This window comes from Sinocyclocheilus rhinocerous, unplaced genomic scaffold (genome assembly GCF_001515625.1).
Source record: "Sinocyclocheilus rhinocerous isolate Xijiao unplaced genomic scaffold, SAMN03320098_v1.1 scaffold4662, whole genome shotgun sequence".
NCBI lineage: Eukaryota > Metazoa > Chordata > Actinopteri > Cypriniformes > Cyprinidae > Sinocyclocheilus > Sinocyclocheilus rhinocerous.
The window spans coordinates 55,418-77,153 of record NW_015628677.1 but is presented as its reverse complement, the minus strand read 5'-3'; the positions used below and the strand labels follow the sequence as shown (position 1 = coordinate 77,153).

Genomic DNA, 21,736 nt, shown 5'->3' with positions numbered 1-21,736 from the left:
TTTGCGCACAAAAAGTATTCTCGTAGCTTCGTAATATTACGGTTGAACCCCTGATGTCACATGGATTATTTTACCGATCTCCTTGCTACGTTTCTGGATCTTGATCGTGTAAGAATCCTTGCTGTCTATGGGAGGGTCAGAGAGCTCTCAGATTCCTTAAAAAATATCTTAATTTGTGTTCCGAAGATGAACGGAGGTCTTACGGGTTTGGAACGACATGAGGGTGAGTTTAATGACAGAATTTTCATTTTTGGGTGAACTATCCCTTTAAGCAAGTCATCAGCAAGTTGTTTCCCATCCATCATGCTTTTGGTCAGCGCAGTTTGGGGAAAGCAACTGCGCTCGACTACACGGCCGCCTCGCTGTTGCGAGAGTTTTTTGACACATGTCGGCATGACAATAGGGCAAGGTGGACCGCCCTCGGACACATTTCTAACCGGTGTTGTGCCCAATTTTGACTCCCGCCAGATTATTACCCGCCTAGTCTTGGTAGGTTTAGGAGTAGTTGTGGGGGAGGGGTTAGGATTAGGGGTGTGGTTAGGGTTAGGCAATCAGGTAGCGACTTCAATGAGGGGGGTAATAATTTGGCAGGGGGTGGAAATTTGGCACAACACCGGCATGCATCTTGATCACCGGTGATCAGTTCTGCGCAGATTTTGCTCTTCTCAAACAAGCCTATTGTATGCTTTCGAAGCGTTCTCGCGGTACTTTGATGTCATACACTTACACGTCGGCTACTACAGGTCGAACACACCTTATGAAATGTAAGATGATGTATGTATAGGGCGGGGTGGGGCGAGTGCGTTAATAATTTTACACATTATTTTTTCCATAACTTAATAATTAAAATAGCACGTTAAAATGACAGCCCTTCATTTATATATATTTCAATATTTATTGTGTGAAACTGATTTATATTATATGTTGATTTTTTAAATGAAATCAAATCTTTTGATGTGGAAAAAGGAGGAAAAAATAATTTCACCCCACCAAAAGCAAACAAGAGCAAGAAGGAGGAGAATGTAGAAAAATGCAGAAATAACAGGACAGACAAGGAATGGGTTTAAAGTAGGATAAGTAGAGACACACACAAACATTTTCATTACCAGGACTGAGGTCCACTGGGAACACAACATGGATTAAGTGATTAGATCATCAATGTTAAGAGAAGAGGTTTCTAAGATAGCCACACACTGAGCAACCATTAGATCTCATGAGAATGCGATACATTTAAAAAAAATCATTATGGGGTTTTGGGGGACTATGCACTCCAAAAAAAGGGCTGCACCTTCTAATATCATGATTGTTTAATGACACATACTTCACTAAATAATTATGACCTCATCTGGGGATATACATTCTGAAATCATCATGTCCTCAGGATGGGACACATTATGACATCATCAGGCTATACATTTGATTTTAACTATGAGCTCATGATCCTACATCACGAACACATCTCATTTACATTCTTTATATACAAATTTCAGTAATAACTCATCAATTTATTAGGGTTTATGCTTTTTGACATCACTATGACATAAAGAGCGGCCTATACATTGTAATTTATGAACTGACTGTAAGCTATAGTCAAAAAAGATCTGACTTAATTTATTTCTTCATTTGAGAACATAATTAACTGATAACAGATAACTGATACAGTTACATTCTTTGTGTAATTTCTGCACCTCTATTTACATAAAACAGACAAAATGTGTAAAAATAATTATTGTTTCAAATCAGGTCTACCAAAAACCACTCCCTGTCTTGCATTGGCACTGGCTCAAGTTTCATTTCTAAGATCTGGATATGTCATCTGACCACTTAATCCTACCAAAACAGCTCACACCTCACATCACTAAATTAACAAGAAACTGCAGGCTCCATCACAAATAACCCTTACAATAGTGTCTGATGTGTTTTGTTCATAATGATGTCTCAAGGCTATTAATTTACTGTCAGAGAACATAACCAGCATGCAGTGGGTCGGGACAATAATCTGGTGAATTGTGGTATAGCTGGTGCAGTATTATCGAACTAAGTGTCCTCTTTTCAAATGCAAATGGTAATAAAAGCCAAATTAATGTAAAACAATGTTATGGAACAGTTAAACATGCAGACCGTGACTCAGACTGGAACGCTACAGAACATCTGAACATGATGCATTCTGTCAGCTTGCTATAAGGATGGTTCGCATTGCATAACGGAAAGGCAATAATGCGAGTTTGGAAATGAAGCAAGGAAGAAAAATGTTGTGCAGAACAATAGAGGGACAACATGTTTTCCTATTTTTCTTTCTTTTCTGTTCTGGACTGAATAATGCTTAGCATCATCTATCCAATTCCTTAGCTTCACTATAATTATCCGCAATAGATGTATGCAAAATAAAAACAAAAATGGTTTCCAGGATGACTAATCAAGAGGGATGTCATCCAAAATAAGCCATTTTAAGCTCACTGAAAACTCATTAGATTTTATGGAATTGCCACATTATGATACTATGAGAAAACATTCATTTGTGGCTTAGCTCATTTCATGAGCAATAAACTATAAAAAATGAAATTTTCACATAGTGACGTGAGTATGATAATGATATATTATTATGTGTATTCTAAAATGGTGCCATTTCCTTGTAATCTTTTTTATTTTATTTTTTTTTACAAAAAAAATGTAATAACATCTGAAGTAGGGTTTCCAAATTCAGAATATATGGACTTTCCTGCATATTATAGTCAGTGTTGTTAATTCACCAGCTTGATATAATATGGAGAATGAATTAAACATTGGTCACTAGTATGGAAGGATATTCCGGACTATTTTCAAAAGGAATTGCAAATTGTAATTCAATTGCGTTTTCCATTTATGGACGCATAAATTGTGACATAATCCAAATGCAATTGCAAATTTTGTGAACGCACAGTGACTGCCAAATTTCAAATGGAAAAGCAAAGTCCATTTGCAACTCTATTTCACACGTCTTATGAGTTATTAGCCTGTTATTTTTAAATACCAATATTAATTACCACGTCTGCTTTTTCACTCTCTCTGTGTCGTGCATGTAACCTGCCAAAACTCAAATGGAAATATAATTCCTTTAGCATTTGAATTTCCGATGCCTTACACGGAAAGCTGTCAATCAGTGTCAGCGGTGGGACTATTCTAATTGGCGTGTTTATATTGGGAGGTGACATCACTCACAGATGATTGCGCCGAATGCTTTGAACAATGGAGGTAATTGGTAAAGGCTCAAGATCACCTGTCTCAAGATCTCTTGCTGTTTCATGCACGTTAGCAAACAGACAGTGCAACCCACCTCTCCTTCTAGTCTTATTAGCCTGCCTATTAAAGTTTTTGTCTTCTGTGTAAAAATAACTTTCCTGGCTATATATTTTTGTAATAAAAATAAGCTTCGGTTTCACAAACTTGGTGCTGATAACAGCTTAACATTATTTACCTTGGGGTCTTTGCTATATTCCAATATCATTATGCCTCAATTAGCTAGTTATAGATTAAGAGTTGTTTATGTGTGTTTAATAATTCATGTTGTTAAAATAACACTCTGTTCCGCAAATACATTGCCTGCTGGTTTATTTAGCTACTTTTCAGTACACCACATTAAGTATGCCACTTAGTACTGTAAGACTTTGAATGTTAAAGTGCAAATTAACACCTGACCACTCTTGTGGGTTTGCTATTGTTACAATTAAAAATCGTAAAAGGGTAAAAACATGCCAGGCAGACAGTAAGCAACACAGCCTACAACAAATAAAATTGATAATGGGTGTGTTAGATTTATAGTGTGCGAATAATCAAGCATTGACAATAATCAGTCGTATTGGCGGCACTGAGGGGCCCCCCATGTAAAATTCTGCTTAGGGCCCCATAAAGGCGTGGGCTGGCCCTGATGCAAACGGTAATGCAAGATTTGCAATTGCGTTGGGATTATGTCACAATTTATGCACCCACATATGGAAAACACAGTTGAAAATACAATTTGCAATTCCTTTTGAAAATAGTCCAGAATATCCTTCCATACACACTAGGACTGAACTGTGCTAAAAATAAATAAATAAACTGTAAATTACTGCAATAAATAAAAACATTATTCTCTAATTATAATTATAATAACCTCCATGAATATTCAAAGCCTGAAATGCCTTTTGAAAGCCTGAAATGCCATTTGAAAGCCTGAAAAAGCCTGAAATGCCATTGTCCAATAAAAGATCAATGTTGAGGGTATGACCTAGTTAGTCATACAGCATTAACAATTAAAAAGGCTACTATAAATTATAATGCTCTGTTGAAATAAACTGACTGCTCTCAAGCAATTGACTAAAACTTGCTCTTGTGTTTAGTACATATCTGAGAATTACAGAATTACATAAAATATGTAGATATACACCAAAATGTCAGTATCAAAATCACACCATTGACAGAGCCATAAATACTTGAGCGAGGGCATTCTTCAGTGCTGCTGTTGTTCAGAGCATATAGAGGGTCCAAAATAAGTTCATAAAGGTCACTGGGGGGGCATTATTTGTATTTGTATATAGTTGTGTTTAGTGTCAATGACTAAACGAGCTCATTATGAAGGTATTTATAAATATACAATCATCCACACAACAGGACTGATGCTAATCTAATAAATATCGATGAAACCCTCAGAATGACTAGAAACGACAGAATTGTTTGCTGATTGCACTTGTGGGAGTTGTCCCAGCGCGAGACCAATCGATCTCATTCTCTTGGCTGACTTACATACTTGTTTATGGCAATCATATCCAGCCATACTCACAGCGCTTTGTCTTGGCGTTTGGGTACACTACGAGGATCTTTTGTTTGAATGGTCTCGTATAATGAACTGTCAAACGTTTAGCACACAGACCAATTGACACGGCAAATGAGCCGCACAGTAGGCTATAAAATTTTATATGGCACATTTAAAAACGGTTGCCCACCTTAATTTGCAGCAGCCTAATGTGGGTGCTTCCACGTCTCTCACGCTCGTGTGAATTGGTTTGCGATTAGATGCGTTTACAGAGACCGTTGACCGTTAAAACGGTTTGCATCCTGTGGTGAGATCTGTTGTATTGGGCTTCAAGAGAAAACGACAGTATTTTCAGTTCCAGTATGCGCCCGGTCTTTGTGCTCCTTGATGGATGATGGGAAACAGGTCTTCAGAGAGAGGCGAGAATCCCTGAGGAACTCCTTCAAATCCCGACGCCTATCAGTCAGTTTCACTCTTGATTTAAAATCCGCTGAGAACTTGAATCATCGTCCACAGTCGCGCGAAAGCACGTCAGAGTCATAGAAACGAAAAACTTCCGAAATTAATTGTTCTCAGTCAGAGTTCGTGTGAAAAATCCACCACTATGTCGTCGATGTCGTTTCCACACAAAATAAATGTTCAGTCTGCAAAAATAGCAAATCCATAACATCCAGGGCAAATGAAATCCTTCCAGTGCAGTGTTTGTTTAAAATACTAACTGTGGCTAATAAAAAAAAGCTATTTATTGTGGGGATAAAAATGGGCATATTTATTTTTATTGTCCAAATTTTTAAACACATTACAGTTTAATTTAAGCAAGTGAATGGCAGATTTAAATTGGTGTGGTCCTGAGGGTCCCAATGATCAGGACTGAACTTCGCTCTCTCTCGCTCTCTCTCGCTCTCTCTCTCTCTCACGGTGGGTGTTTGTGTGCAAGAGACAAAAAGGGATGGGGGGATTTACACATGTGTATTTAGACAGAGTGCATGACAACACATAGCCTAATGACAGAGATTGAAAAAGGTGATTAATTGTGAGAAAACCACATGTATTCCACATACAGGAGGCTCTTTTGTTTTCAAGTTAAAGAGTTAAGACAATAATGGCATGTCACAAGGTTTTCCAAATGCAATCCATGCAGTTTGGCGTAGGGGATTCCCATAAATGCTTATTATGATTATTTAATGCACTCTTTAACCACAAATGAAGTAGGTGATGGGCGGTGAAAGAAAGGGTTGAAGGGATGCTAGACTCTCGGTGGCCCGGGAGGTTTAACCGAGATAGGGGGATTAAAAATATATATATACAATGAAATCAGCAGAATGAGCGAGGGATAGAGAGATGGGTATTTGTGTGCCAAGGGAGTATGGGGTGGGGATATGAATGCATGAGAGAGGGAGGGTGGTGTTGGTTTTTCTGTGTCACTGAAAGAGAAAGCGAGTGAGGATGGGGGAGGGGTGCTAGATGGAGAAGCACAGAAGGGAGGGATGGAGCGAAAGAGACTGCACACAAAGCATTCGTATAGTGTGCATGTATCCAGGAGGAAAGAGAAAATTATGTTATGTATGCAAGACTTCCTTGCTCACATCTCAGAGCTGCTACAGTAACACACACACACACACACATGCATGAAAAAAATATTCCAGTGGTTAATTGTACAGCTGTTCAGAGTTGTTTGTTTGATGTTGAATAATTGAGAGCTTGTGCTATAAAAACATAGCTGAAATACATGGTAAATTACTTATTTATATGTAGTCCACTTTCAAATTACATCCTGACATCCAGTTCAATAAGCGATCCAAAAATACTGCCTTGCACTGAGTCACTTAGCAACATCTTACAATGAATGACTGAAAAGGAAGTGAAGAAATTACCTGGTACATTTAAGGTGAATGTTGTATGTCTTTACCTAAGCGAGGGTCAGCAAATGCACACAACCCTAAAGTAAAAGAAGGCGTTGTTATATTTGTACAGAAATCAAAACAAAAGCACGCACATCACTGGATGTGGTGCTCAACAAAAAAAATATTGATAATGAAAATAGAAAAAAGTCGGCACACCTAGGCTCCAAAAATACACAGGCTCTAATGAAGGTCTGACGAAGAGCTTGTGTGCTCGAAACATAACATGTAATAGTCTGTTATTAAATTTTTGTATTTTTGGAGCCTAGGTGTGCCGACTTTTTTCGATTTTCATTAGAAATGTACAATAAAATAAAAACTAAACTAAACTGAAATAAAATAAATAAAATTTAATTAAAATCAAAACTAAATATGAAAAACTAAATAAAGAAAAAATAAAAATATAATGAAATGAACTAAACTAAATATAAATATAGTGTCAAATTCAAGTGTCAAAGCTGTTCAGTTCTTTGACCATTCAATTCAGCTTCTGCACAGAAATATGATTACTATACACTCTAAAAACAAATCTTTTGGCTCAACAACAACAAAAATTATGCAACAGTTTGCATTAATCTTTTTAAGTTATGACAGCTTTTAGTGAAATTATGTTCAACCAACAAACTACATTGGGTTTTGATGATTTACAGCACAAATACAAATTTGTTTACACAAGTTGATTACTAACTAATAAGTTCCAACCCCTGGCATCAACTAACAATGAGCATTATTCTTCAACGAAATGGTAAAAAACCATGGTTTGTCAGCATAACAAAAATTATTTTAATTTTTTAAATGTCAATCATGACAGTGTTAAACACTAACAGATATTTCCTTTAACTATAAAAAACACAAACAATAACTTCAACATATATTCACCTTATCCAGTCCTATGCAAAGCATGCTGAGAACTAGAAATCCACTTCCTAATTTAAGACAATTTTAACTTATTAAAAAAAAAAATCAATTAAAAAATCTCAGTTTAAATTGCACACAATGTTAAATTGATGTAATGGTTAATTATTTTATTTTATCAGCTTGTAAACTCATCAAAATAATGTTTGGAACTTGCAACAAAAGGTTTAAATAAAGCAATAAATCAGAATTTTTAACTCGCAACCATGCATTTCTTTTTAGTTGTGGTAATAGGTCTGAGATATTAACAAATGAATACATATAAAGAAATTTCAGTGTTGCTAATGCTTGTGTTATCAAAATTCGACTGCATTTGTAAAAAGAGAATATAAAGATTTGAAAAGAATATAAAGTGCTTTTCTCACAACAGAAATAGTATAGAATTAGCATTTTTAAAATGCTTTCATTCATTGTCTTTGCAACTATTAAATTTAAAATAAGCAGTCATGCTTTGGGATAGTTCTGCATCTATAGATATATATGAGTGAAATTAGGCGCACATAATTAAGATCATAGAAGTCATTATACTGACTTCCTGATTTAAAATACATCAGGTATTTGATGTAATTAATAACCATCATCCCTAAGTTCAGATGATACATAACCAGGCGCTTTCACACATTGGGCAGCTGCACAACACATACAACCTGATAGAAACCGTTCTCTGTGTTGGTATGACCGATCACACAAAGATAGAGTTTATTTACTTCTAGCTTGCCGAAGTTGACATCTTTGGCCAGTTTAACAGTCCCTATCCCTTCAAACATCTTCTCTGTCATGGGCTCCCGAGATTTGGCCAGGGTGAGATGGTACGTCGGGCATCGGGAATGGCGGTGTAGCCAGCCCTTCTCCTTGAAGGCTTCTTGGAGAGGGGAATTCAGGCACTGGACATCGAACAGGGGTTGTGGGGTCACATGGAGAACAGTCCCATTAAAGTGCCTTAGTTTTGGAGTGAAAGACACAGAAATAGGGGGTTTGTGGGAGTTTCTGATTGTGGTACGCAGGAGCTCAGCAGCAGTGCGGACTTCCTCTGGGCCCTTCAGGACAAGTAAGGAAAGAGTGACGTGTAAAGTTGCAGGGTCCACCCATAGCGGCTCTGACTGAGGGAGGCGGGATAGAACCGTTTTCTGAATGCGCTGGAAGGCCAGGAGAGCAGCGGGAGAGTCCACGCGGAAGCAGATGAAGTGTGTGGGTCTGTTTGGTGGTGGACGTCTAAAAAGTGGTTTTGGCAGAATGAATGATACCAGCTCTGCTTCTGAACCACTCACTCCATCCCAGCTGTCCTTCCATTCTTCCACTATTTCAGTCTGTTCTTTTTTTGGCGTGATGGATAACTCCTTTGCCAACTGATTCAAACGGAGTTCTTCAGTAGCTGCCATCTTTTTGTCTTCTGGTGCAGATTGTTTTTGCAAAAGTAAGACGTCATCACTGGTTCCTTTCTCAGCATTTTCGGTAAATGAGCGATCTACGGCATCTCCCAGCTCTTGTTTATTGTTTGTTGTTGTAACTGAAGTTACAACATCATCCTGTTCTTCAGAAAACTCTGTCACTTGCTCTAGGTCATTTGAAACATCTCCTGTGTTGATGGACTCTTCATGTTGTCCAGTGTCAGTTGTTAAATGGTCTGAGAATTGAATAATTCCAGTATATTAAGAGAAATAATGTAATACTGTATTAACAGTACATTATAATTATTATATAATATAATAAAATAATATTGAAATAATATTGAAAGAATATTGAAATACATTTAAAGCTCAATGGCATGATGCTACTTTTTGTCCTGTAGTTTTCAAACAATACACTAAAAATGCAATATATACAACTCGAATATGCCTTTTCTGATGAGTGTTCTGGTGTTTTTAATTTCTGTATTAAAATTGATTTAGATATATTTTGAAGGCATAAGTCCTGGTATCTTGATGAAGAAAATAAAACCTTATTAATTAGTTTGACATACTCTTTTATTATTTCACTATTTTGTTATATTTTTATTATTATTATTATTATTACCGTTACTATTTTTTATTTGTTTATTGTTTCACTGGTTATTAATATTTGAAAAAAATATTGTCTGCCAAATCAAAGTCATGTGGTGCAATCAAAAACAGACACATGGTCCAACCAACACACTGGAGAAAAAAAAAAAAAGTGTAAATGCTATCCTAGGAAATGACCCAACCCACCCCCCACCCCCTCCCCAACTCCAAAAAACCTTAGTGATATTTATGAATTATTTATTCATGATTATTTATTTCTGATAATTATTCATGATAATGACTACCGAACAAAATACTGGTAAGGATTTTCTCAGAACCTGTTTTACTGGGCCAAAATAATACTGTCGCTCACCTTGTTGCGGTTCCTCACTGCCAAAAGGAGGCAAAATAGTCTGGCCCGTGGAGCCGAACACCCTGTCAGTGCGACTGTCTCTATCCCACACCCGCTGGCCTTTGTAGTTGAAGTATTGTATCCTGTGACGAGGGAGAGCCAGCTCCTCAGAAAAATCACAGTCACATACCTAATGAGGGACAGACAAGCATTAAGCCTGGTTATGAATATACACGACATATGGTAATGAAACATATTAGTGCTGATATAACACACCTGAGAGTCCCATGAGAAGTCAGAGAATGGGCGTTCCAGCACCCCAAGGAAACGGTCCAGGTGACCGACTATAAAATCAGCTGGGTCCACTGAGGAGTCCCATATAATTCTGGAGATGACTTCATCGGCTGTACGCATGCGTGGCTTCTTCTTACACCCTGAGACAGGAAGGCATCCATTTGTAATTGTGAAGAGTGAATCTGGAAGGTAAAGTGCCTCTGCACTTCATCATTAAATCTATAAACACACCTTCCTTCTCAGTCTCTAGATGCTGCTTTTCTGCATGAGTCTCTTTTCCATTTTTTCGGATCTTGCTCTGCTTTTCTGTATCATCTTCCTCTGAGTATGTGGTTTGAGGGACGTCAAGCACACTGTGAAGTTAGGAAAGAGCAATGCATTATTTATCCACTTAGCTTCAATGAACATTCCCGAGATCTAACAAATTTCACATCTTTTACAGCAACTACAAGACACTGTGCCAACTGCTGTTGAAATGAAAATACCCAGATAATAAATCATGTCTACCATGAGGTTAATTCACTAGTTGAGTCTCTACCATCCAGAGTGAATGACAGACCTGTGAGACAGTCGACATCTGTCTCCAAAATGACATCTGCCCAATTGGAAGTGCTGGCAAATGTTTTGGCTAGTTTCTTGTTTCATCTCATCTGGTACAAAGGGAAAGGGAAGAACAAGATATACAATTGCATTCATGCACTGACTGATAACGCACGACAAAGTTAATCTATAACTACTGGGACAATAAAAGTTAAGTTCTACCAGATTAGTTAAGTTAGACGTGATGTAGCATAGTGTGAAGATGTAAATGGTGGTATTCAAAACAGGTAATTTTACGATGGACAAAATAAAAGTCTGAGGCAAATAGTCTGAGGCTAATCTTTTATTCATCAAAGAATCCTGAAATGTATCACGGTTTCTACAAATATATTAAACAGCACAAATTTTAAAATAAGAAATGTTTCTTGAGCAGCAAATCAGCATTTTAGAATGATTTCTGGAGGGTCATGTGACACTGAAGACTGGAGTAATGATGCTGAAAATTCAGCTTTGCGTCACAGGAATAAATTACATTTAAAAAAAACATTCAAATAGAAAACTGTTATTTTAAATTGTAATAATATTTCATAATCATATGTTTTTCACTATACTTTTGATCAAATAAATGCAGCTTTGGTGAGCATCCTTCAAAACATTAAAAAAATCTTACCAACCCCAAGCAATTGAATGGTAGTATACATGTAATCTGTACGAAGGGATCCTTTCCCTGAAAGGTAGGTACATATTATATCCTAAATCTCCCCATGTAACAACAAACGACAATTTGGGGGCATCAACACAGCACAAATGTTCCTTTAGAAAGCTTTTGGACGAGGAGGTTTTAACTGAAAATAGCACAATAATGGCTTGTAAGTGCTCTTAGGACCAGTGGTGTGGAAGCAGACCTCTCTTTGTGAATTTTATATTCTCTACCCTGCACTTACAGTAAGCCTACAGCAATTTTGCACAAAACTAACCTATTCTTGGCTAGAAATTATGGAGAATTATATGAAAAGGCTTTTCACTGCCATCTTCAGGTCATTTGCATTATAGCCTCCACCTCTACAGTATTTGTTAAAGGCGGTGACCAAAAAGTTTTATTATCAAAGTAGACCATTTTGTAAATGACCAAAGCAGATCATTTTGTACATTTCAGCTAATTTTTAAGTAATGTATTTCAAACTACTTAAAATGGCGAAATGACAAAAAAAAATTACTAGCACAACAAACTCATAAGCTGTGAAGAATAACCTTTAGAATTAAAATACAGCTTTTGTATTTTACATACTCATTTTTCGATGACAATATAAGTCATTTAAGTGTAAATAAATGTCACATATGTCTTACCTATGAGGATTTGTCTGTCAGGATCCTCTGTCAGGTTTTTCTGAGTTCTCTCTTCCTCATATGCCATATTTGACAGCTTCAACAGAGATTAATTGAAACAAACATGTTACATTTAGAGCGATTTAGAAAGCAACTTAAGCACAGTCATTTTGCTAATACTGTACTGTAGTCGGTAAGATAAAAAATATTATGTAAAAACCATTTTGGCATAACACGGGAGAGCATGAATCAACCTACCTCAAGTCACAATCAGACAACGGTCTTCGAACTTGACTGGTTAGTGTTAATGATAACACGGACATAACATAAGATGACATCATCTGGTTCAAATGACTCATAGCTAGCCTACAAACTGCGCGAATGATTGAGAACCAAATACATTACACACACACTAATGAAACAATGTAACTCAAAAGTAATCTTTTGAACATAATATTGGTTATAACATTTACTGTAAATTTCATAACATAGGTGTTTATTATTGTCAAATATACTTGCTGTGCTGCTAAGGCAATGTTCACAAAGCTACTTCCGGTGTTAAGTCTTGGGGTTCTAATGGGTATTGTAGTTTTTGGGCAAATGGGGAAGTCTGAATCATTTCAGCGAATCGGTTCTTTCAAACAGTTCGGTTCAATGTCTTCATGTGGCCAAGCATGGCATATTACATGTTCTATGTATGATTCCGCTCATAAAACATTAAATGTCATTTGCATTTACGATGAACAATGAACTAAAATTATTTGACATATTTCGCCTGAGAAAGGCTTTTGCATATTTTGGAGTGAGCTGTTAAGTTGACAACCGCTCGGACCGTTCAGTATGATTCGTGAATCGTGAGTGATTTACTTAAACCGGTTCATTTGAATCACCAAAATGATTCGATTCTACAGAAGATTCGTTCATGAATCAGCGATCGCTAAAAGGCATTCAGCGGATTACGGAAGAGCCTAAATCAATTAAATCGGTCTAAATAGTAAACATATACATGGTGCCACCATGTAACTACAACAGAAAAACATATTAATGGATTAATATTTGGACTGTACCGATGGCTATTCAGTGTGAGAGACAAGAGCAGCTGTGTGAGTCACGCATACGTTGTGATCTAAGCGCGTGACTTCCCCATCACATGACACAATGGCTGAAAAGGATGGACCTAACAATGTAAACAATCAAAATAATAGTTACGAGCTTATTTCAGCGACGATTTAGTAAAACATACCGGTGAGGATAGTGTACCATTTATGCGGATTTGAAAAAAAAAAAATTACATCGTTAGCAACATGTAAGAGACAACCATGCAGAACCTGTAGATAGCTGCTATTGTCAATACTCCATTGCAATGCCTTGTTCTTGTTAGTTTACTGTCAGTACCAGTCAGCACTATAGCTGTACCCAGCTGATAAAGGTAAGGATATTGTGTTTTCTTTTGTATTTAAATAGGTCAAGACACCACTTTTGAACAGAGTTACGTTTTATTTATATAACTTCCCCAGTTAATCACAATATACGTTTAAATTTATTACAAGTTGCCTTAAATGTTGTGTTGAAATGTGCAGATGCATTATGTAATTAAAAATGCACATTTGTATACAGTCATGGCCAAAAATTGGCAGTGACAGAAATTGTTTTGCAAAGTTTGCTGCGTCGGTATTTGTAGATTATTTTTCCACATGTTTCTATGGTATAATGAAAAACAATGATAAGCGTGTCATAAGTTTTAAAGGCTTTTATTGGCAAAATATAATGAGTCAATATTTACAGTGTTGACCCTTGTTCTTCATAACCTCTGCAATTCGCTTTGGCATGCTGGATATTAGCTTCTGGGTCAGATCCTGACTGATGGCGATCCATTCTTGCCTTATTAGTTCATCACAATTTGTGGGCTTCTGCTTGTCCACTCGTCTTTTGAGGACGGACCACAATACAAATACTGAAGCAGCAAACTTTGCAAAACACAAAATTTATATCACTGCCAAAACTTTTGGCTATGACTGTACATTTCCTGAAAACAGAAATCTGAACATAGGATAACGGCAGTTTCAAAAATGTAATTTTGTTGACACACTAGTTTTTTACCGAGGGGATTTTGGACATTTTCATTTTTTTCTTTTTTTCACTCAATAAATCAGATAATACTGTCAACATTCAGGGGGGAAAAAAACAAACCATATTTTTAGGAATAAAATTTTATATAAATCAGTCGAATGTTAAATGAACAAACCCCTCTGTAAAAACCTTCAGAACATAGATATGAATAAAACTGTAGAGTTTGGAAACAAAGTAGCCCAAAATATTAAAATTGACTAGTTAACAGTTCATACGAGTAATAATTACTGCCAGAGTCAACTCTAATCTCCCTTAAGTTTGTTTAGCATTATGCATTGAAGGCCTGTTCTGGTTTATAAACCACTTCTAAATCTCACCCTCATTCTTTCGAAATGTAAAAAAATGTGCGATAATCTCACATATTCTCATACAACCTTTTAATTACCTCCAGATGAACGCTTTAGTTGCCCTTTGCCACTTCTGTGAACTCCATGGCCCGCGGACGCTATTCTGTACAGAGGCCGTCCACCCTCCATCCCCGTCTCCTCCGCAGCCTGGTTCAGCCATTCCTGGTGACAGGGACCGAGAGGCGGACAGAGAGGGTGAAGGGCTCACCATGAGAGCCAACAGCTCTGCCACACAGAGAGCTGACATGTGTGAAGTAAGTGAGAAAGTAATCTTGTCATATCCCAAATGTATGTTTAAATCCGAAATCCAAGAAGTTCTTCTCTTTAATGTCTTATCTAATATATGTCTTTCTCTCTCCAGGGCTGTCGCTCCCTACCTGCATCTCACCCAGGCTTTGTAAGTGTGGACAGTGAGACGGGAATCCGCTATTTGAGCCACCAACATCCACGCCAGCCACAACTCTTCAGTGTGGTGCGACAAGCCTGTGTGCGCAGCCTCAGCTGTGAGGTATGCAAACATTTATGTTTTAATTTATGCATTAATAAATTAATCTAAACTTGATTAAAAATGCATTAAAATGTTATGTATTATCTGCTATTGCAGGTTTGTCCTGGTCGAGAGGGGCCCATCTTTTTTGGAGATGAACAGCACGGATTTGTTTTTTCTCATACGTTTTTCATCAAAGACAGCCTGGCACGGGGCTTCCAGCGCTGGTACAGCATTGTCGTGGTAGCCATGGACAGGATCTACCTCATCAACTCCTGGCCATTCCTGTTGCGCCACCTGCGGCAAACCATTCAGAGTCTACAGGACACAGCACTCAAGGTACTGGACTGCAGCACCACTTTAGTACTGTGATTGACAGAGTACCTCTTGGAATGATGAGTTCCTTGTAGTGTTGAAAATATTACGGTTCGCCCTGTTTATTGCCTTGCAGGTGTTTGACAATGAGCAGTGTGTGTGTCCTCAGAGGGCTGTGCGTATGAACAGTGCCTTCTCCCCGGCAGTGTTCCCTCACCAGCGCAGCGGCAATGCAGCCCGCTCACTCACATCCCTAACCCAGCACCCCAACCTGTGGGCTAGTCTGCACTCCTCATTCAGCTGGTATGTAAAACACAGTTAAAAAAAAGCAGTATTCTGATCATTTTTGACTTTTTAACTCATATTGTGACTTTGTATCTCACAGTGTGACTTTATTTCTAATAACTGCAACTTGTTATCTCACAGTTGTGACCTTATTTCTCATAATTGTGACTTTATATCTCAAAATTGTGACCTTATTTCTCATGAATGTTACTTTATAATGCATATTATAATTTTAGAACTTATACTGTGACTTCATCTCACAATCGCAACTTTATATCTCACAATGGAAACTATATCTCACATTGGTGACTTTATTTTTCATATTTTGCAACTTGATCTCATAATTGTGACTAAATCTCACAATTTCTACTTTGTCTCAGTTGGAACTTTATATCTCACATTTGCAACTGTATTTCTCAAAACTGGCACTTTATATCTCACAATTGCGACCTTGTGCAGTGTTGTGACCTTGAGACAGTTGTGACTATATTTCTCATAATTGCATCTATATTTCTCATTAATATAACTTTATAACTCATATTATGACTTTGTAACTTATATTGTGACTATCTCGCAATTGTGACTTTATTTCTCACGTGCAACTTTATCAAAATTCTGACTATTTCTCATAATTGATATTTATATCTCACAACTGAAAACCTTATATCTCATAATTGTGACTGTCTCAACTGAGCAATAGTTATAGTGATACTTTTCTTGGCAAACACCAAAGCAAACACACATACAGTATAGGCCTAGCTACTTTTTTGAAATCGTTATACTTCCTCTCACCTTGTTAATTATCTTTATTTTAGGTTGCTGAAAGCTTGTGGCAGTCGGTTGACCGAGAAACTTTTAGAGGGGGCACCCACAGAAGACACGCTCGTTCTCATTGAAAGACAAACTGGTAAAATGAATGCAATGAGTTAAATAATTAAGATTTACATTTTGTTGTGTTAAAATGTGCTAAAATTGTATTTTATGCATACAGCCAGATTTTTTGTCATGAGATACTATTGATTCAGTGGGAATATTTTAATTATTGTGTCTGCTGACAAATTGATTTTCCAACTGTTAAACCGGGTGTCTGACCCACATTTTCCTTTCCCAAGGTTCTGCTCCTGATACTGACAAACAAACAGCTCTCCAGTGATTTTTCAACTTTGTTCATCTTTTAGAATCCGAATTATAACAATAACTTGCCATAAGCAGAGGTTATACTGTAACGTTATACTGTACTGTAGAGTTCAGCATGAAAAAAAAAACTTTCACAGCAACATTATGTATAATTCTCTCACAGAGCAAGAGGAAGAGAGGAGTGGTTGGGATGGTGCTGAAGGGGGTGGGTCTAACCCACAGCCCAGCCAATCAGAGAGTGTGCAGCCCAAAGATTTTCAATTTGATGATGGAAGACAAGAAGACCTTCTTGGGCCAAAGTTCAAATCACTGAGACATTTAAGACAAGTAAATAAATGTTTACTCTGTTACAAACAGCAGATTTTGTTTCAAAAATATAAATCTGACAATGCTATATCTGATTAATGACAGGTCCTGGGTGCCAATGATTTCCGACAGCTGGCATGGCATGTTCTCATGGGAAATCAAGTCATATGGAGAGGTGCAGACCCTGGTCTTATCCAGTCAGCTTTCAATGTGCTGAAGGTCAGCTAAATACCTATGCATACAATATTTCCATGATGCGGGTCTACACCATAAAAGCACATCTGTGTTACAAACTACAAAAGTTTGGACAAACTTGACTGAATTTGTTTCTCCTGATCTTCAGAAGAGTTTGATTAAGCCTGTGCTTAAATGCTTGGGCAAAATTTGTTTTGTAGAAAAATATACATTTTGTTTACATATTAATTAAAAAGTTGTTTATTTTTTACATACAATTTAATAAATTTTTTTTTTTTTTTTTTGTATTAAAATTTATTTTTTATATTTGTATTTTTATGTTAAACAAAATGTTACACACATGTACTCTTTGTAATAATATAATGTAATACATTCTTTACTGAATAAGCCGGACCAGGATCCATCTCGCGTGCAGAGGTGCATTTTAGAAGAATTTAGAAGAAAAAAAAAAAAATTTATTTAGTTTTGATGATGCTATTATTCAAAAATGTGAAATGGTAATAAAGAATGAGTGGATGTGTCTAATCTTTTGACTGGTAGTGTATGTTTAAAGTAGATGCTGAAAGTCTTGCTAATTCAGTTCTGACCCTCATTTCTGTCCATTCCACAGGCTTTGCTTCCAGTTGGATGTGTCCGAGCAGTTTTGTACAGTCCTCACTATGAGGAAGCATATCGATGCAACTTCCTTGCCCTTAGCTCAGATGAACCTTGGCCTTAGCCCAGATGTACCAATCCCAGCCCATGTTAGCTCTTCAGGTATCTTTTATTTCACTGCAAACCCTCTTTTGTGTATTTTTACTTGACAGAGCTAGTTAATTTAACATATGTCTACACCACATTAAAAAGGAATCTATAAGATCCAAGCCCTGAGAGATTTGAACCCATTAACCTATTGTATTCTGATCCCATCCTTGTGGCGCTGCTGTAGCTGAGATTGCTTCGGGTCAAACATATACTAACATTGACACTTAAATCAGTCACACTTAGAAATGACAGCCGTAATCTCATAATCTTTATTCAGCAATTCAAGGGAACATATTGTTTTTATAACATGACGAGACAAACGCATAGATTTAAAGGGGTCATATGATGCGATTTCAAGTTTCCTTTCTCTTTGGAGTGTTACAAGCTGATTGTGCATAGATAAGATCCCTGAAGTTGCAAAGACTAAAGTCTCAAAACCAAAGAGATATTCTTTATCAAAGTTAAGACTCTGCCACGCCCCCCTAAAACGGCTCGTTCTAACACGCCCCCACATATCTACCTCACTATGTGGAAATATTAGCATAATGCGTGTGTGTGTGAGAGAGAGAGAGAGAGAGAGAGAGAGAGAGATGAGAGAGGGTCACATCACAGAGTCAGCTGTCTTGTGTCTGTCACGCGACTCTGTTCCCCTTTCGGACTTGAACGGATGGTAAAACTAATGACATTATTTACTGTCTTTACATTTATTTTGAAAGATGAAGCTCGTGATTATGGTAAGGGGCGTTACATTTCCGACGAGTGCTTGCGGTGTTCGGCCAATCACAATGCACTGGGTCAGCTGGCCAATCAGAGCAGACTGCGCTTGTCGGAAGGAGGGACTTTGTAGAAAACGAAGCGTTTGAGAGAGGCGGGGCATAGAGGACCTACAATAATGTACAGTATTTGAAAAATAATGTGTTTTTTGAACATTAAAGCATGTCAACATATTCTGTTACACCAAATAATGATCTTTAAAAAAGCATCATATGACCCCTTTAACAGAGGCCCCAAAGTGTTTTGGGGTGTTCTTTGTCAGAATGTGATTTACATCTTATTTCGCAACTTCTGTGTGACTGTTTTCTTTCTAAACAGTGAAATTGTTTCATAACTCAGTGTCAGGTTCATCTCAAAGTTCAACACTCATTGTGTATATACATAGTGTAACCCCTCTCCCTCTTTTTCTCTCTTTCTCGATCTATCTTCCAGAGTTTTCCATGCTGGTGGATGTACTTAATGTTGAGCGCGGTTGTGTAAATCCTGTTTCGGATGATGACATTCTCTCACTTTATCAGTTCAACATTAGCAGTGCAAACACACAGCCAACAGATAAAGGTAACGCATGGAAACAAAACTCTGTAGTATAGACTAAAGATTTATACCGCTATTCAAACACACACACTGTTTATTGAATTTTGCATTTATACACAGTGAATTCTTCCTTAATGTGTCTTTCTCATGGTTTGTCTTTCTCTCAGGTCCAACTCTGTTGAATAAGATCGAAGTGGCTCTTTCTAATGAGAATTTGTCGGTGGAGGTGGTCTCTCTCTGCTTGCTCTGTCTGAAAGAAGAGTGGATGAAGTAAATTTGCATTTTGTCTTTGGAATAGAAAATCTTAAATAGACCCCTTTTGTAACATTGTAAATGTCTTTACTGTCTGTTTTGATTAATTTAACGCATCCTTGCTGAATAGAAGTATTAATTTCTTAAAAATATATTTTTGAATGATATTATAAAATGAAAACTATGCTGAATAAAATGTGAACTATTGTTACAGTGATCATATAAGGCGCTTTCCACAAATGGGCGCAAAATTCAAAAATTCAAAATCCAGGACCCGAAAATGAATTTTAATTAGAAGTAATGTTATTTTTTTAACCTAAAGGAAATGCTGACCATCAACCTTTAGAAGATTATTATATGAAAAATATTATATGAACTGTTTTATATTCTGTTCCTATTTATTGTGCATGAGGTTAGCCATTTTTGCAACACTGTTACAAATTTGGGACTCTAGGAACACTGATAAATAATACATTTTTGGTAGTTAAAATTATTTAAACATAGTTTGTACTACAATGAATAGAATATAAATTTAAAAGATTGTGTCAAAATGATGTATAATTTTATTAGCGTTTAAGATCTGAGGATGCACAGTCCAAAATCTAGTAATGTAATGAGACGCCAAAATATACTGAATTTCTGGAATGTGCTATTATATTTATTTCAGACAGTTTAGGAAAGTCATGTAGCAGTCATAAAGTTAAATATTTTGCCTGTTTCCCGTTATTCTTCTTTCTCCTCTCTTAATCACTTACTCAGTTCTCCCCAATTTCCTCTTTGTCCTGTTTTTGTCTTGTCTGTTTATTGTTTCTTTGCTAACCCTCTGTGCTTCCTCTCACATGATCTTCTTGTTCTTTCTGTTACAGCAAAGTAAAAGTGTTGTTTAAGTTCTCCAAGGTGGATGGCAGAGGTAAAGAGGACACTCAGAAGGTTTTAGCCCTGCTGGGGGCCACGGGGCCCGGGGAAGAGGACAATGTGCGTCTTCTTAAGTTTTGGATGACAGGACTCAGCAAGCTCTACAAGAGCCATCTAATGACAGCAGTCAGAGGTGGAGAGAGAACTCTGAGCCAGTGAGAGAGAGAGAAAAGGGACAATGGACTCATTGCTAGAGTTAGATGAAAGGAATGTGTGGGTGCGTGTGTGTGTGTGTCTGTGTGTCAATTACGGGAAAAGGGGGCCTGGCCTGAGAATGTGTTTTTCTGCATGATACAGAGAGAAAGTAAAAGCTATCATTGTGATTGGAGCCTCAAAAACTTTTACATACACATGTGCATTTAAATGGAATGTTGTTTTACCGTCATGACTGGACATGTCCATTTTCTGTCTTTTCACTATGTGTCTATTAGAGCACATGGTCCATTGACTTCATGGGAACTAGGCAGAGTATCAGTTGACGTGATACTGTTTGAGGCTTGCCTGTTATATGCCTATTATAATTCATCATCACATTTTTTTTTCATCTGACTTGTCTGAGAGAGAATTTGTATTTTCTGAGTAATTTTATTTATCCTTATTTGATAACTTATTTTAAATAAATGGCTTTTACTTTAATCTCACACATGCTAAATAAAGTCTGTCTGCTGTTTGTAAACCAAAGCCACTTACATTTTTTTTTTTTATTAAGTACTGTAATTAATTACAACAATGTGATTATGCCAGCTACTGACCACTATCAGGATCATCTGTTAGCGAAGAAATAGTTTTTTGACAGATCTTCCATGAATTGCTGTTATGGGAGTGTTTTTGGATTATGTAGAAATCCTCTTAAACCCATAAAAGTTTTTTTACAGCTTGTTTCAATGTGCTACAAGACTTACAAACTATGCAATAAATACTGTGCTAACATGTACCTCCACCATAAGCAGCTCTTACGTAAGGATTTTTTTTATTCATCATATAGCTACTCCAAATTAGTTTACTACACTTCAAAATGTTTTCCTCAATACAAAAATGTTTTTAAAAAGTCATACGCACACATTATGCACTAAGAACAATGTATCTTTGATGAAATCTCTCATGTGACGGTATTTGAACCTACTGCACCACAAACTGACTGCTTTGTCTATTTAAATGACAGCATGGTGGAATCCTCCTCATTTTATAGGCATCACATGCTTGACAATGACTGATGAATTATAACCTCCTTTCATTACAG

General features: G+C 37.0%; 2 protein-coding genes and 1 pseudogene across 5 annotated transcripts in view; 1 reads left to right on the top strand and 2 right to left on the bottom strand.

Moving 5' to 3' along the window:
* The window catches only part of ttyh1 (tweety family member 1), a 29,505-nt gene extending 23,990 nt beyond the window's left edge, over positions 1–5,515 (bottom strand). For all 3 annotated transcript variants that reach the window (XM_016549550.1, XM_016549551.1, XM_016549552.1), the window contains exon 1: positions 4,959–5,515. The gene's annotated coding sequence lies outside the window, so the exon portion shown is untranslated. The remainder of the gene's footprint in view (positions 1–4,958) is intronic.
* A 2,467-nt stretch (positions 5,516–7,982) lies between these two features.
* leng9 (leukocyte receptor cluster (LRC) member 9) lies at positions 7,983–12,644 on the bottom strand. Of its 2 annotated transcripts, XM_016549565.1 has the most exons (8): positions 12,591–12,644; positions 12,334–12,448; positions 12,097–12,172; positions 10,769–10,859; positions 10,441–10,562; positions 10,192–10,349; positions 9,937–10,105; positions 7,983–9,208 (listed from the first exon to the last, which is right to left on the bottom strand). In XM_016549565.1, exons 3-8 carry the CDS (start codon positions 12,161–12,163, stop codon positions 8,199–8,201), a joined length of 1,617 nt encoding a protein of 538 aa, XP_016405051.1. In that variant the 5' UTR covers positions 12,164–12,172; positions 12,334–12,448; positions 12,591–12,644; the 3' UTR covers positions 7,983–8,198. The 2 variants fall into 2 exon arrangements, with proteins under 2 accessions (XP_016405051.1, XP_016405050.1); XM_016549564.1 differs by lacking the exons at positions 12,097–12,172; positions 12,334–12,448; positions 12,591–12,644 and having other exon boundaries at positions 7,984–9,208; positions 10,769–11,104.
* A 365-nt stretch (positions 12,645–13,009) lies between these two features.
* LOC107737910 (folliculin-like) lies at positions 13,010–21,433 on the top strand (annotated as a pseudogene).
* Positions 21,434–21,736: the final 303 nt, after the last annotated feature.

Excerpts from the sequence above, each read along its gene's own strand:
- leng9 (XM_016549564.1), bottom strand. The coding sequence starts at position 11,100 with ATGAATAAAAGATTAGCCTCAGACTATTTGCCTCAGACTTTTATTTTG. Across the intron at positions 10,350-10,440 it reads TCTAGAGACTGAGAAGGAAG|GGTGTAAGAAGAAGCCACGC; the intron begins GTGTGTTTATAG and ends TTCCTGTCTCAG. Across the intron at positions 9,209-9,936 it reads CAGTGAGGAACCGCAACAAG|ACCATTTAACAACTGACACT; the intron begins GTGAGCGACAGT and ends TTCAATTCTCAG.